The 14,345-nt window shown below is 43.3% G+C and overlaps 1 protein-coding gene and 1 pseudogene across 4 annotated transcripts; one reads left to right on the top strand and one right to left on the bottom strand.

Annotated features, from left to right (window-relative positions):
* Positions 1-6,468: 6,468 nt before the first annotated feature.
* On the bottom strand, positions 6,469-7,442 carry LOC112627840 (NEDD8-conjugating enzyme UBE2F-like). Of its 3 annotated transcripts, none has more exons than XM_025390540.1 (2): positions 7,361-7,404; positions 6,469-7,226 (listed from the first exon to the last, which is right to left on the bottom strand). In XM_025390540.1, exons 1-2 carry the CDS (start codon positions 7,402-7,404, stop codon positions 6,785-6,787), a joined length of 486 nt encoding a protein of 161 aa, XP_025246325.1. In that variant the 3' UTR covers positions 6,469-6,784. The 3 variants fall into 3 exon arrangements, with proteins under 3 accessions (XP_025246325.1, XP_025246326.1, XP_025246324.1); XM_025390541.1 differs by lacking the exon at positions 7,361-7,404 and having other exon boundaries at positions 6,469-7,123; positions 7,220-7,342; XM_025390539.1 differs by having other exon boundaries at positions 6,469-7,442.
* Positions 7,443-8,811: 1,369 nt separating this feature from the next.
* LOC112628049 lies at positions 8,812-12,861 on the top strand (annotated as a pseudogene). The gene is made up of 2 exons (XR_003120262.1): positions 8,812-8,859; positions 12,070-12,861. The product of XR_003120262.1 is annotated as a splicing factor U2AF 35 kDa subunit-like (transcript).
* Positions 12,862-14,345: the final 1,484 nt, after the last annotated feature.

Genomic DNA, 14,345 nt, shown 5'->3' on the forward strand with positions numbered 1-14,345 from the left:
AGCCTGACACGCAGTGAGAACACACTCCACAAATGTCTATTGACTGAGCACAGGTACAGAAGTCACACGCTAGCTTGTTTAATAAGTTAGTTTCTGCTCTGTCACCAGAGTAATAGAATAGCAGAGTATTTCAAATATTGGCATTTTAATAGGACAGTAGAATAGGACAGTAAGCCAGTTGGTTTCTATCTGGGTTCAGAAGCCCTGTGGCTTGACAGAGGGAACTTGGGGGTTCTCATGATGAGAGGGGGGAAGAAAGGGAGAGGAGAATGGTAAAGGAAGCCCACTGGGCAGGTTTTGGTGTCCCTAACATGGCTTTAACCAGAACAGCTCAAAATTGTTTTGCTTCATCCACTGGAATGCCATTTTATATTTCATATGGGAAAAAAAGGAATGATAAAGGAGACAAAAAAAAAAAAAAAAAAAAAAAAACCCAAAAAAAACGAAGCCCTGATCTAAGTAGGCTATCAAAACAGGTCTTCTAAAATGGTTCTGCGACTAAGTCAAAAACACTGAGAAATGGAGGCAGGCATTGTGGTCACTACAACATAGCATATACTGATATTACCCCAAAAATGTACAGTACTCTTGAAAACCTTCCTGGTACAATGATATGTACTCATAAGTTTGCCATTTATTAAATCAATTAAGTTAAATGAAACTACCAGTTGCTATTTGATTATGCTATTTCTATTTCTCTTCTGTATATTATTGTTTTAGAAGATTGTACCTACCTACACTGCGACTTTTTGCTGAGTAGACAAGGAGAAACATATATAATCAGACTTTTATTTTTATTTTTTTGGACACAAAGTTTCATCCTTGCTGCCCAGGCTGGGATGCAGTGGCGTGATCTCAGCTTACCGCAACCTCCACCTCCCGGGTTTAAGCGATTCTCCTGCCTCAGCCTGCTGAGTAGTTGGGATTACAGGCATGCACCACCATGCCCGGCTAATTTTGTATTTTTAGTAGAGACAGGGTTTCTCCATGTTGGTCAGGCTGGTCTCGAACTCCCATCTTCAGTTAATCCTCTTACTTCAGCCTCCCAAATTGCCGGGATGACAGGTGTGAGCCATTGGGCCAGGCCCTAATCAGACTTTTAAAAATTAAATGAAACCCAGTACTGGGAATTTACAATGCTAGTCTGCTGCCTCTACTGATGCATGGGGAGATTTCACGCCTTTTAATTCCCTAGTGGAATGCTGCCCATAATGTCATGTCCCACCTTTCGAATGCTGGAGATGGTAAGGTGTTAGACAAAAAGATTGCTATTGGAAGAGAAAGCTTAGAAGTTAAATATTCTCTATCATTTATTCAGAAATATTTATTTAGAGCCTACTGTGTGCCAAGAACCTGCCAAATTTCTAGGGTTTGGAGACATATAAGTGAAAAAAAATGGACAAGGTCTCTGCTGTTACAAAGCTTATATTGTGATGGGGTGGTGGGAGAGAGAGACATTAAATGAGTAAAGCAAAAAGATAATTTTGAGGTGTGATGAGCTGTATGAAGCCGACAGAATGATAATGTGCTGGATGTGGATACTGCGGGAAGGTGTCAGTGAGGTGGGACTGCTCTAGCCAGGTGGCCTCTGGGCTGAGCAACCTGGGGAAGAACTAGCCTTGTGAAGGAGTAAGGGAAGGGCCTTCTCATCGAGGGAACAGTGAGGGCAACTTATCATCTTGTGCTTTTCCCACTGGGTCCTCAAGTAGCCAGAGCCTGAGGTGTAATGCAAATTCTAAGCTTCCCTACGTGACTCCAAGGCCCACGACCAGGGGGTTTATTAGGAAGGCCCAAAAGAGTGTGCCTATGTATAAGGGGACATCAAGGAAAACTCAGTGAGGAAGGGGAGAGAAGAGGCACATGCATGCTTTTATAAGAAGTTATGCACTTGGGTAGAATGACTATTTTGTTTTCCTCTTAAGATTTAAAAGCAGCTACTCTTAAAACTGGACGTGAAATCTAAAATAACAAAAAATGACCCTAAATTTTAAGGGGATTTAATTGAAACTTGCACTCATCCTACTTGGCCGCCAGAGAGCAGTATTGCCTATCAAATGCACCACGAGGCCCACGCTGCAGGCTGACATTTAGAGGGAGAAACTCAGTGCCACAGGTTCATCTCTTCTCCCATCTTCATTTCCCACTCCTCCCCGACCCTCCTCATAATTCCACCCCTTAACTTCCTACTGTTTACCTATCACACAAAATCTCAGTGTTCTGGATAAGCCTTACGTTTAGAGAAAATCTCTCGTTTTTTTTGTTTTTTTTTTTTTAGACGGAGTCTCGCTTTGTTGCGGTGGCGCAATCTCAGCTCACTGCAACCTCCGCCTGCCGGGTTCAAGCGATTCTCCTGCCTCAGCCTCCCGAGTAGCCGGGACTACAGGCGCCGCCACCACGCCCAGCTAAGTTTTGTATTTTTAGTAGAGACGGGGTTTCACCGTATTAGCCAGGATGGTCTTGATCTCTTGACCTCGTAATCTGCCCACCTTGGCCTCCCAAAGTGCTGGGATTACAGGCGTGAGGCATCGCGCCTGGCCTAAATCTCTGATTTTTTAGCAAAGAATAAAATCAGCACATTTAACCATGTTGGAAGTATTTTGACTCTTCCCTCAGCTGGGGACTCTCAGTGGCCAACGATCGGGGTCTAGGTAGCCTTTGGAGCAGTGGTGGGTTCCTTTTTCCCAGTTCTTCAGAATTAGACCGTTATTTGGGGGAATGGGTTCACGTTTTTAGCCTGGAGAGCAAGGAATGTTGTTCCTTCCATGTGTTGTTCGATCGACCGTCCGCTGGTAGGTTGGTGGCAGCAGAGACCTCCTCTGCCTGAGCCGGCCTCAGTGGGCGCCAGGACCTTGCTTCCTTCTTCCTCAGCAGCTCAAGCTCCGCTTCCTGAGGGGAAGTCTTGTGTTCTGTGTGTCGGGGCCTTTTCTGAAACAGTTTGCAAAAGAATGGGTTCACGAAAAGAAAAAGGAGGAGAAAGAGGTGACAGAATTTTAGCCATAGCCACACAGGCAGAGCAAAAGAAAGAATTTCAAATATGGTGTAAGAATAAATCCCAAAAAAGGTAAGAATTTATAATATGGACCCTGCTTTCTTCCATAGAAAGATTTGAGGCATGCTACAGCAAAAATACACATCAAAAACACACATCGCTTGGAACATAATTTATTCATCCACATTATATTTACTGCCCTACTTTCCTGTGCTAGGAGCTAGGTGTATACCTGAACAAGATGGACATAGACCCTGCTCCTATGCAGCTTCTATTGGAAATGAGTAAGGTTACAAATGAAATCAGAAATCATACAAGAAAACTTGTGAGTGTCAGGGTGCTTCAGAGCTGGAAGGAAACTTAAAATGATCATCTCCAACATTTTTTATCTTATAGATGAGGAAATGGTGGCTCAGAAATATTGTAACTGATCCAGAGATGAAACAATGTTTTCATTTGAGCATGAAAATTTGCTCTGAGGAAATAGGAAAATACCTATTACCTGGGTTTCCTGGCTTTTTCGGACCTTGATTAAGAGAGAATAGTCAGGGAAAGGAAACTTCTTTGAGGGGGATGCTAATTTATGAAAAAAATGGTCATATGGATCCTTACATCACAGACCTGAAGAGACAATGAAACATTCTTAATATGACTCTAGAAAATCATTAGGCCTTCATGAAATTGAGCTATATAGTATTGTGTTGTATTTTAGTGAAGAGATTTCTGTATGGGTTTAAACTACTGCACAGTTCAAGACTGTAACTTCGTTTAATCTAACTTGACATAAGAATGTAACCAAAAAAATCTGGAAAAATGTTTAACTATTTTAAAGTCCAGCATTGAGCAGCCACCCAGCCAATATGATGACTGAAACTCTCTTCAGATGAAACCACTGCCTCCGCCCAGCTGTCTGATACAGTCAGCTCCTTTTTTAAAGCATGTTTTGGGGTCCTAAATTATCTGTGTAGTTGTCTCAGTAGAAGGGAATACTGACAAGAAAAACAGACAGGGATGTTTGAATATGTTGCTTCTTACTTTTATTAGAACATGAACTCCTAGAGCTGGGATTGTATCTTGGATTTTTGGTTCCGCTGGTAGCACACTGTGCTCAATAAAAATTAATCCATCAATCAACAGGACAGAAAATCACATCCTGCCAGAAGCAATACCTCCTGTTTGTCCCATATAAAGCCAATTAGAGTGTTAGGATGTTGTAATGGAGACAGAAACTAAGGAAAGCAGCAAAAAATAAAAAATAAAAAAATAAAAAAATCCCCCAAAACATCAAATAGAAAATGTAACTGGAAAAAAACAGGTAACGATGGGACGCCACTACCCAATTCCACTTTCCCCTTGACACTCTCTTTCAACTTATCCTCAGTGTAATAAAAGTTTGACTGCAGAGTGGCATCTTGGACTGCCCACATTTCCTCGTCAGGGTTGGGCAGGGGAAGCCGTCCACCTTCCTAACGGCTCACCCGGAGGGCACCCACTGAGGTGCTCCCAGCAGTCTTGCCATCTACCTGACCTCCCCACCAGGGCACCAGCTCTTGAGTTCTCCTTGCTCAGCTTGGCTTGGTTAGAAAACAAGAAGGACAGTTCATCTGGGAAGGGATAAATAAATAGGCAGCTGGCAGGAGAGAGCAAGCTAGCTACTACCCATAAGAGAGGGTGGGGGTGGGAAGGAAAGTGAGACGGGCAAATTGGGAATTCTTTGTGTCATGAACCCTCTTGAGAATTGATTAAAAGCTACCAAGGCTTTCTCTAGAACGCAAACATACGTATATGTGCACACAATTTTGCATTCATTTTGTGAACCCCCACCTCACTTTCACACAAACACACCTCTTGTTCTAAAAACATAAACTCTAGAAGCTCTAAGTTTCCAAATCTTACTAACCAAGAAATTCTGAAAAATTTTTTAATCATGGCAACTTTTTAATATTAAGGATTCTCCAATTGTAGTCTTATATATTTCAAATATAATCAGTTTCAAAAGCAATTCCTAAAACACTAAAAATGGTCAAAATGGACACTTATGGTAAAAAATACTTATCAATGTTTCTTCTTATGTTGCAAGGCATACTGTATTTCAAGTTTCTACATATGCATTTACATAAAACTATTATTATTTTTTAAGACGGAGTTTTGCTCTTGTTGCCCAGGCTGGAGTGCTATGGCGTGATCTCGGCTCACCACAACCTCCGCCTCCAGGGTTCAAGTGATTCTCCTGCCTCAGCCTCCCAAGTAGCTGGAATTACAGGCACCTGCCACCACACCTGGCTAATTTTTGTATTTTTAGTAGAGATGGAGTTTCACCATGTTGGCCGAGCTGGACTTGAACTCCTGACTTCAGGTGGTCCACCCACTTCGGCCTCCCAAAGTGCTGGTATTACAGGCATGAGCCACCGCGCCCGGCCTATTAGTTTTGTTTAAAAGAAAAAAGACTTCCAAATCTTGGACGGTGGTTGGGTGGTGGGGGTGTCAAATCATCTGGTATTTGACTATTCAGGGCTCTTTTGGGGCAATAAAAAGCCCAAAAGTAAACAAAACAGTTTTGTCCATCTACCAGGCTCATACACTCTGTGTCCTGAAAGGAGGGGGAACATCTCTAAGTTCAACTAAAAATATGCTAACTGCAGGCTGAGCGCGGTTGCCCGCGCCTGTAATCCTAGCCCTTTGGGAGGCTGAGGAGGGCAGATTGCTTGAGCTGCAGAGTTCGATACCGGCCTGGACAACACAGCAAGACCCATCTCTAAAAAAAAAAAAAAAAAAAATGCTAACTGCAAATTGCACATTCTGCAAATGGTTCAGCATAGGAACAGGAGGCTGTTTCTGATCTCTTCTTGAAGGTAAGTCCAGGGCCTTTGGCTTATCTTCTTTTCGAAGACCGTACAGGAAGAGGTTTTCAAACAAGGATGGCGCAAGAAGGCAGCGGCGCTTGGACCACCTGCAGGCAAAGACACAGGGGAAACCCCACCTGGCCTCACAGCATGTGGGAGAGCAGAAGGGCAGAGATAACCGCTGGCAGAGGGAACATGTGGGAGGAAGTAAGGGGAAATCAATAAAACAGAGATACAAAAAATAATGTGCTTTCCATGCCATGAAGGAAAGTCATGATGAAGGCCCAAGTTAACTCCCCAAATGCTTTCAGGGATCACAGAAATGACACTGTCAAATACAACATTAGTTTTCTGAAGCCTACAGGCTGAATTTTATTTATTTAAAGTTAACTCCCATTTAAAAAGATAGCATATTCTACATCAAAGGGAAAATAACTTTTCCTAATGTATCCAGTTCTCTTCTGAAGCACACGAGCTGTCGCTATAGAATGCTTTGTGGCGTTTTCTCAGCTGTGCTTGCTTTTCTCTGTATCAGGAACAGTAAACAGGCTCAAGCCTGGGTCTGCTGCTTCTCAATGCCAAACTGGCAATCGTTTGACTGTGTGTGTTTTTAAACGCATTGTTGTTAGGTTTTTTTTTTTGAGTTCATTACAACTTCTTAAGAATTTCACCAACAGCCTATACAGTACAAGTTCAAAAAAGTAAACATGCTAAGGTAAGCAGATAACTCTTCAGAAGCCCAAACACATTTTCTTGCTGTATTTATGTTGAATTCTCCATCTACAATGAGCAGTCGTGAAGATGGTCTTCTTCAGGGCAACATGGTCACAGGACTGGGGCAATCCAGGGGACTGAGAGGGAGCATGAGGACGGGAGAGGGGGCTACCTCTTGCTATTTCACATTAGAGACAAACTGTAACCCAGTCCATGGGCCTGCAATCGTCCCCTTTTATCATCTGGCATAACGCTTGATGTAGTCATCCACTTTATTCCGGAAGTCCCCCTTGTCCCGCAAATGATGTTCTGCAGCTTCAATATTCAGTGGATCATCAAAATTCAAAAGATCAGTAAACAAAGAGTTTAATCCCCAAATGACATCCTTTAATGTTCTTGTGGGAGCCCAGCCACTGCCATCCATTGAATGTTCTCTCAGTAAACTCAGACATATTTCCCCTGTCTCTGTGATGTTGGGGTGCCAGATCTTGGTCAGGTATTTCACTTTGGGAGGCACCATGTTGTACGCATCGGGAACTTCAGTTTCAAGCTGAAATTTTCCACCCTGGTAGTAACCCTCATCTGGGGTTACTGTTAGCTGAAAACAATGAAGCTTATTTGGATCAGGAAAATGCACTTTACATGTACAAGGTAAATTAGCTTCAAGTTCTGCAGTCTCTTTAACAAGCAATTTGTCTGTCACAGAAACCCTCCGAGTCGTGTCGGACGCTGTGGCTGCTGTCCGGGACCCTTTGAGACCATCGTCACCCTTCAGTTTGCTTGCTAGCATTAGCATTACTGCTGCCTTTACCCTGGGATCCCTGAGACAGGCGAGGCAGGTCCGGTGCCCAACACCATGCCCCGCCCGGGCGGCTGCTGTGAGACGTGGCCCTCACAGCCGCTGCACTGTTAGTTTTAACTAAGATTTATATATGTTCCATGAATGATGTTTCAAAGCAGGAGAGAAAAAGAGGATTAGGCATCGCTATGAAATCAGTTCTTGGTAAATTGTGTAAAAGTGAAAACCATAAGCTGTCAAGAGAATTGGACTGGGGTAGCTTTTGGGGAATGATTCAGGTTTCTGTGGTGACTATTTTGTTCTCCTTGGAAGTTCAGTTGGTGGTTTCCTGGGTCTGATAAAAATTTCACCGCCTGGTGAAGATAAGCACTAGCTGTCTACCAGCTTTCTGGATTTGGTTTCCTGGCTGTGAGAAGAAACTAAAATTACCGGCTTTCTGAATTGCTGGCCTTCTGGTTGTTCTCCAAATATACTTTGCTCATTTCTGAGTCTGAGTGCTAGTTAGCTTGAACTGGTTAGTTCTTTTCTGAGTGTAGAGAAGTCAATTTTAGTGTAAACACAGTGGATAAGACCATGGACTCGGCAGTGGGATGGCCTGGATTAACTCCCTGGTCTGCCATTTACTGGCCCATGTCTCAGTTTCCCCATCTGAAAATGGGGATAATATGATTATCTACCCGACAGGGGTGTTAGGAGCAAATAAGTAATAGGTAAAAGTTATTTAGAATAGTACCTGGTACATAGTGAATTCTTTATTTTAGAGTGTTTGCAATGATGATTGTTGTAGTTGTTATTTTTCTGGTGACCTCATTACAGTTTTTTTCTCTGGGGAGCTGATCTGGTTCTGATATGGCTCAGATGGAGCTGACCTCACCTGCTTCTGTTCTGTGGGTGGACACATAGCCCAGACCTGGCCAATCAGTGAATTCTCTCCTCCCAGCTACAGTGATTGCCTCAGGGATAGGAACATGATATAAATTGGTCCAATCAGGGGATCACAGGAGTGTGTTTAGAACTATTGAGAAAGAGAGCTTATCTTTTGTGTTGGGGTGGTTAGGGAGTAGGATGTAAGCCAGAAGATGTGAGGGGCTACTGTGCGCAGTCAGGCTGAGACTGAAACCAGTGTAGAGGAAAGCAGAGCCAGGTGATGAAGGGAGAAAGAGGAATCAACTGAAATTGTGGGACCCCATGGCTCTAGCCATGCCTGAAGCCCTAGGACCACTCTTTCTGCACAAGTCCGTTTGTGTTGAGTTTCTCTCCTTGGCTGTCACTAACTCAGGCTCCCCTACGACACAGTCTATCTCCTCGACCCATTCATATGCACCCCATCCTTCGAGGCACCGCACAAAGCTCACCCCTTCTGGAAATGATGCTTCCTTTTCTAAGTTCCCACAGTACCTACCCTCTGGGCCATCAATCTAGTACTTATTATTCACTTCAGAAAGTATGCCTTTGCCAATGCAGCTATGGCATCTCTTCGGTGCTACAGGATCGACTCTGTGTTTTACTGTTTGGTGATCTCCATAGCCATCTGCACATCTGGCATTTTACAGCAAGCTTGCCAGTATTTATTATTTTAATTCCTTCTATCCACGTATATCCATCAGAAGTGGATTAAATACCTCGGTACACAAATAAATGTAAGCACAGGAGTACATGAAGTCAACTGAAGATGGGCAAACAAAGTTATATTGTTCATGTAGGTGACTTTCAAGGGGAGAGCCCAGCTCCTTGTCACATGTGAGAAGCAGCAGTAGGTTGTGGACTTGTTTATATTTCTCCCATCAGGTTGTAGGTTTCATAAGAGCAAGGACTAGCTCTATTTTTTAAAAACTGTCCTTAGTGCTTGGCTCAGTACGTGGCTCATTGTATATGCTCAATAAACACTGGTTGAGTGAATGCTGCATGTTGCAGTACAGGGGGCTTCCGTTAATAACTAACCCTTACCAACAGGTAAAGGAAATGAACTAAGAAAAGAATTGCCAGTTCTGTGAAGCCAACACCTTCTTTCCATTATTCTGAGCTCTTTCTACTATCACCTCATTTCTCCAAATTACAATAAATTAAGGCATTCCCAAGGATGACAGATGAAGTGTAATGACAATAGTATGTTTGGAATTTCCAGGTCTGTAAGAAAATTGGTATGAATTCCAGATGCAACAAGGAAAGGCTTGTGATCTTCAGAATGAGTGAGCGAAGGAATATGAAAGTTGAATTACAGGTTTATAAAAAGGCATTGTATTAAAATGTTCCTTATATACACAAAAAATTCTGGGTTTGGATCAGTCTTTCTTGGTATCATTATACAGCATCAGTTCTATAGAAGCTTTAGGTACTATAAACTGAAGAAAATACATGCCACTTTTCCTTTAAACTAGTTGATTTTCTCCCATAGAAAGTATGACTATATTAGTTATTCCTTTTCCCAACACAATATTTTTAATTCATCCTTTATTATTAACATGTCAACATTATCATCCTAAAAGCTCATTTTATTAGGTCAATAGTCCTGAAAATATTGTTGCTCCTTCACCATAAAATGCAAGCTAAATCAGACAGCCAAGGCCTTCAATAATTTGACCCCAATCTACCTTTTCATAGCTGAACTTTTCCCCTGTCCCCCATACAGGCCTCTAATCCATTTACCTTTGTCTATTTACTGTCTCTCTCACTTGATTCATACCTTTGTTCTTCTGAATCTTTCTGCCTATTCAAACATGTGTTTTAAGTGACATTCTTTAATCACTCCAACTAGAGGTAGGCTGTAGCGTGTGTGGCCTGCAGTACTAGTTCCTCGTGTTGTCTCAGCATTTTGTGTGAATGTGTTCTACGTCTTTTACTATAAACTTTTTAAAGGCAGGGATCACTCTTTAGATTTACCGATACTATTCTTTCTTTCTTTTCTTTTGAGATGGGTCTCACTCTGTTGCCCAGGCTGGAGTGCAGTGGTACAATCATGGCTCACTGCAGCCTCAACCTCCCTGAGCTCAGGTGATCCTCCCAACTCAGCCTCCTGAGTAGCTGGGACTACAGGTGTGTGCCACCATGCCCAGTTAATTTTTCTGTATTTTTGGTAGAGATGGGTTTTCAACATGTGGCCCAGGCTGGTCTCAAACTCCTGGGCTGAAGCACTCCACCTGCCTCGGCTTCCCGAAGTGCTTGGATTATAGGTGTGAGTCACTGTGCCTGGCTCCTCTTTGCATTTTTCTTTACATATAAATTATTTCTACAATTATTATGGCAATAAGTCTGGTATTACATAGCTAAGGATTTTCACTGTTCATGTCTGGGGAGGTTTTGCCTTTTCTCAGGCAGTAATGCCAAGTGCAATGAAGTTTTCAAATTTATAAATATCCTTCATGATTAAAGTTAATCAAAATTGCTTTCCAAATTTTCTGTTTCACAAAGCTCTTAATCAGCTGAGAGCTTTGCAAATCAATAAGCAAAAGACAAAATACCTAACAGAAAATTGGGAATGGGATCTTTATAACTTAATTGCTACCAAAGTATGAAAAGATGCCAATCTTTACTTAAAATTAAAGGTGAGAAAATAAAAAATGAGATTCCATCTTTCCACTTTGAGACTGATGAAAATTTTTAAAATTTAAAATTGCCAGTTAACAGTGTGGGGAAAGGTGTACGGAACTAGGAACCTACATACACCGTCCGTGGGAGTACAAATTTGGTATAATGACTTTGGAGGGCTATTTAGCAATATACCTGAAAATTTAAAATTCACCTAATCTGACCAGGTGTGGTGGCGCATGTCTGTAATCCCAGCATTTTGAGAGGCCAAGGTGGGCAGATCACCTGAGGTCAGGAGTTCAAGACCATCCTGGCCAACATGGTGAAAACCCGTCTCTACTAAAAAATACAAAAATTAGGTAGGCCCGGTGACAGATGCCTGTAATCTCAGCTACTCAGAAGGCTGAGGCAGGGAGAACTGCTTGAACCCAGGAGGTGGAGTTGCAGTGAGCTGAGCTTGCACCACTGCACTCCAGCCTGGGCAACAGAGTGAGACTCTATCTCAAAATAAACATAAATAAAAAGTAATTTAATAAAATAAAATAAAATAAAATTTACCTAATCTTAGATTGAAGAAGTCTACTTTTGGGAATATATATATATGTGTGTGTGTGTGTGTGTGTGTGTGTATATAATTATTTAAATGCATACATATATGTATATGTAAAAAGATGTCCATTGTGGTAGTATATATAATAGCAAAAGACCACCTAATGCTCTTCAGTAGGGGATTAACCCGAGGTTAAGCAGCAGCTGTGGTGGGACCAGGATTTGAATCCAGGCAAGCTAACTTCACATTTACAAATGCAACGCTTTACTGCTGTCAACTGAACTAGGGCCATTGTCTTAGAAGCTTAAAATGCTCTATTAAACGCTGTTCTGGGTTTTGGCCAGAAGGAAGAGTAGTTAGAAATATGTCATAAACATTACTAAAGTCATGAAACCAGTCAGAAACAGAGACACGATTAGAATTCCCATGTTCTTGAGTCTCAATCTAGAAAGCACCCTGCTATTTCTCATCTCAGTTTTGAGTTGACACATTTAACTTAGTTGCATGTCTGTAAAAAAAAAAGTTCTAATGAATCTTTCAAGGTGTTCTGCTAGCTGCTCTGTTTTGAAGTATATCTGATGCATGATTTATATATTAGATTAATTAAAAACACGTCCATTACTTCGGGGCCTTTGGTGGATTTTTAAAGGAAGCATATGACATATTTGACCCAGCAGTGAAGATTCTCCACAGGTCTCCCGCGGGCGTGGGCGGGTGGGACACGGCGGAGTGTCCGGCCTCCATCTTTGGCACCGAGAAAGACAAAGTCAGCTGTTCATTTTACTTCAAAGTTGGAGCATGTCGTCATGGAGACAGGTGCTCTCGGTTGCACAGGAATCCGACGTTTAGCCAGACCATTGCCCTCTTGAACATTTCCCGTAACCCTCAAAACTCTTCCCAGTCGGCCGACGGTTTGCGCTGTGCCGTGAGCGGTGTTGAGATGCAGGAACACTGTGATGAATGTTTTGAGGAGATTTGTACAGAAATGGAGGAGAAGTATGGGGAAGCTGAGGAGACGAACGTCTGTGACAAGCTGGGAGGGAGACCACGTGGTGGGGAACGTGCACGGCAAGTGTGGCCGTGAGGCAGATGCGGAAAAGGCTGTGACTGACTTGAACAACCGTTGGTTTAACGGACAGCCGAGCCCCGCCGAGCCCTCCCCTGACACGGACTTCAGAGAAGCCTGCCGCCGTCAGGATGAGACCGGAGAATGCTCCCGGGGCGGCTCCTGCGGCTCCGTGCCTTTGAAGCCCATTTCCAGAGAGCTGCGGCGGGAGCTGTACGGGCGGCGTCGCAAGAAGCGTAGATCAAGATGCCGATCCCGGGAGCGTCGTTCTGGGTCTAGAGACCGTGGTCGTGGCGGTGGCGGTGGCCCAGGCCGCGGCGGCGGGAGCGTGACAGGAGGCGGTCGAGAGGTCGTGAAGGATCTGGGCGATTCTGAGCCATCCCATTTTTACCTTATGTCTGCTAGAAAGTGTTGCTAGAAAGTGTAGCAGTTCATAAGGGGATTTTTTTGTTTTGTTTTTTGTTTTTTTGTTTTTTTGAGACGGAGTCTTGCTCTGTCTCCCAGGCTGGAGTGCAGTGGCCGGATCTCAGCTCACTGCAAGCTCCTCCTCTTGGGTTCACGCCATTCTCCTGCCTCAGCCTCCCGAGTAGCTGGGACTACAGGCACCCGCCACTTCGCCCGGCTAGTTTTTTGTATTTTTTAGTAGAGACGGGGTTTCACCGTATTAGCCAGGATGGTCTCGATCTCCTGACCTCATGATCCGCCCGTCTCGGCCTCCCAAAGTGCTGGGATTACAGGCTTGAGCCACCGCGCCCGGCCTAACCATAAGGGGATTTTTTAAACCACCACCACCACCACCACCACAACAACCACCACAACAACACAAAGATCGGTTTCTGAATAAAATTTGTAGTGATAACAGTAAAACAACAACAACAACAGCAACAAAAGATTCTCCATAAATAGTGGAGGGTGCCTCACTAATCCCGGCACTTTGGGCGGCTGAGGCGGGTGGATCACGAGGTCAGGAGATCGAGACCATCCTGGCTAACACGGTGAAACCCCGTCTCTACTAAAAATAGAAAAAAATAGCCAGGCGTGGTGGCGGGCGCCTGTAGTCCCAGCTACTCAAGAGGCCGAGGCGGGAGAATCAGTTGAACCCGGGAGGCGGAGCTTGCAGTGAGCCGAGATCGCACCACTGCACTCCAGCCTGGGAGACAAAGAGAGTCTCCGTCTCAACAACAACAACAAAAAAAAATCTCCATAAATAGGGATGGCTCACCTTTTGATGCCAGATCAAAAAGATGCTCTGAGTGGTGGGAGGGTGGGAGGAGAGTGAGGGATGAGAAATTGCTTAGTACATACAACGTACACTATTTGGGTGATGGCTATGCTAACAGCCCAGCCCTCACCACTATGCAGTATGTCCATGTAACAAAACTGTCCTTATACCCACTAAATCTAGAATTTAAAAAAAAGCTCTGAGGAGATAAGTAGACTTGACCTCTCTAACTCAAGATTCAGAAACAGCTACCACAGTCTTGCTTCCATTCCTTATGGCTCAAAACTTCAAACTTCTTTTGCAAAGTTGCTTTTGCAAGCAACTGATTCTTCTCCTGCGGGGCTTGAGTTATTAAACTTCCATTACATTTAGACCAAATGCAGTTCTCAAAATAGGATGCAAACACAAGCGCCAATGTGCCTAGTAAACCGAAGGAAGAAAGAATGATTGAAAGTACAAAGATCTTTCAAAATCAACACTGGGTACAACAGATTCATGATTCCTTTTAGAAGTTAGCTCTGGAAGGGGCACTAGATGGATAGAACATAAAAAGGTTCATTTCTGTCTCCCTGACTCTGTTTTATAATTAAGTTTTAGGACTTGCCAAAAATATTCTAGGGTTTGGAAGAGAAAAAGG

This window comes from Theropithecus gelada, chromosome 7a, assembly GCF_003255815.1.
Source record: "Theropithecus gelada isolate Dixy chromosome 7a, Tgel_1.0, whole genome shotgun sequence".
NCBI lineage: Eukaryota > Metazoa > Chordata > Mammalia > Primates > Cercopithecidae > Theropithecus > Theropithecus gelada.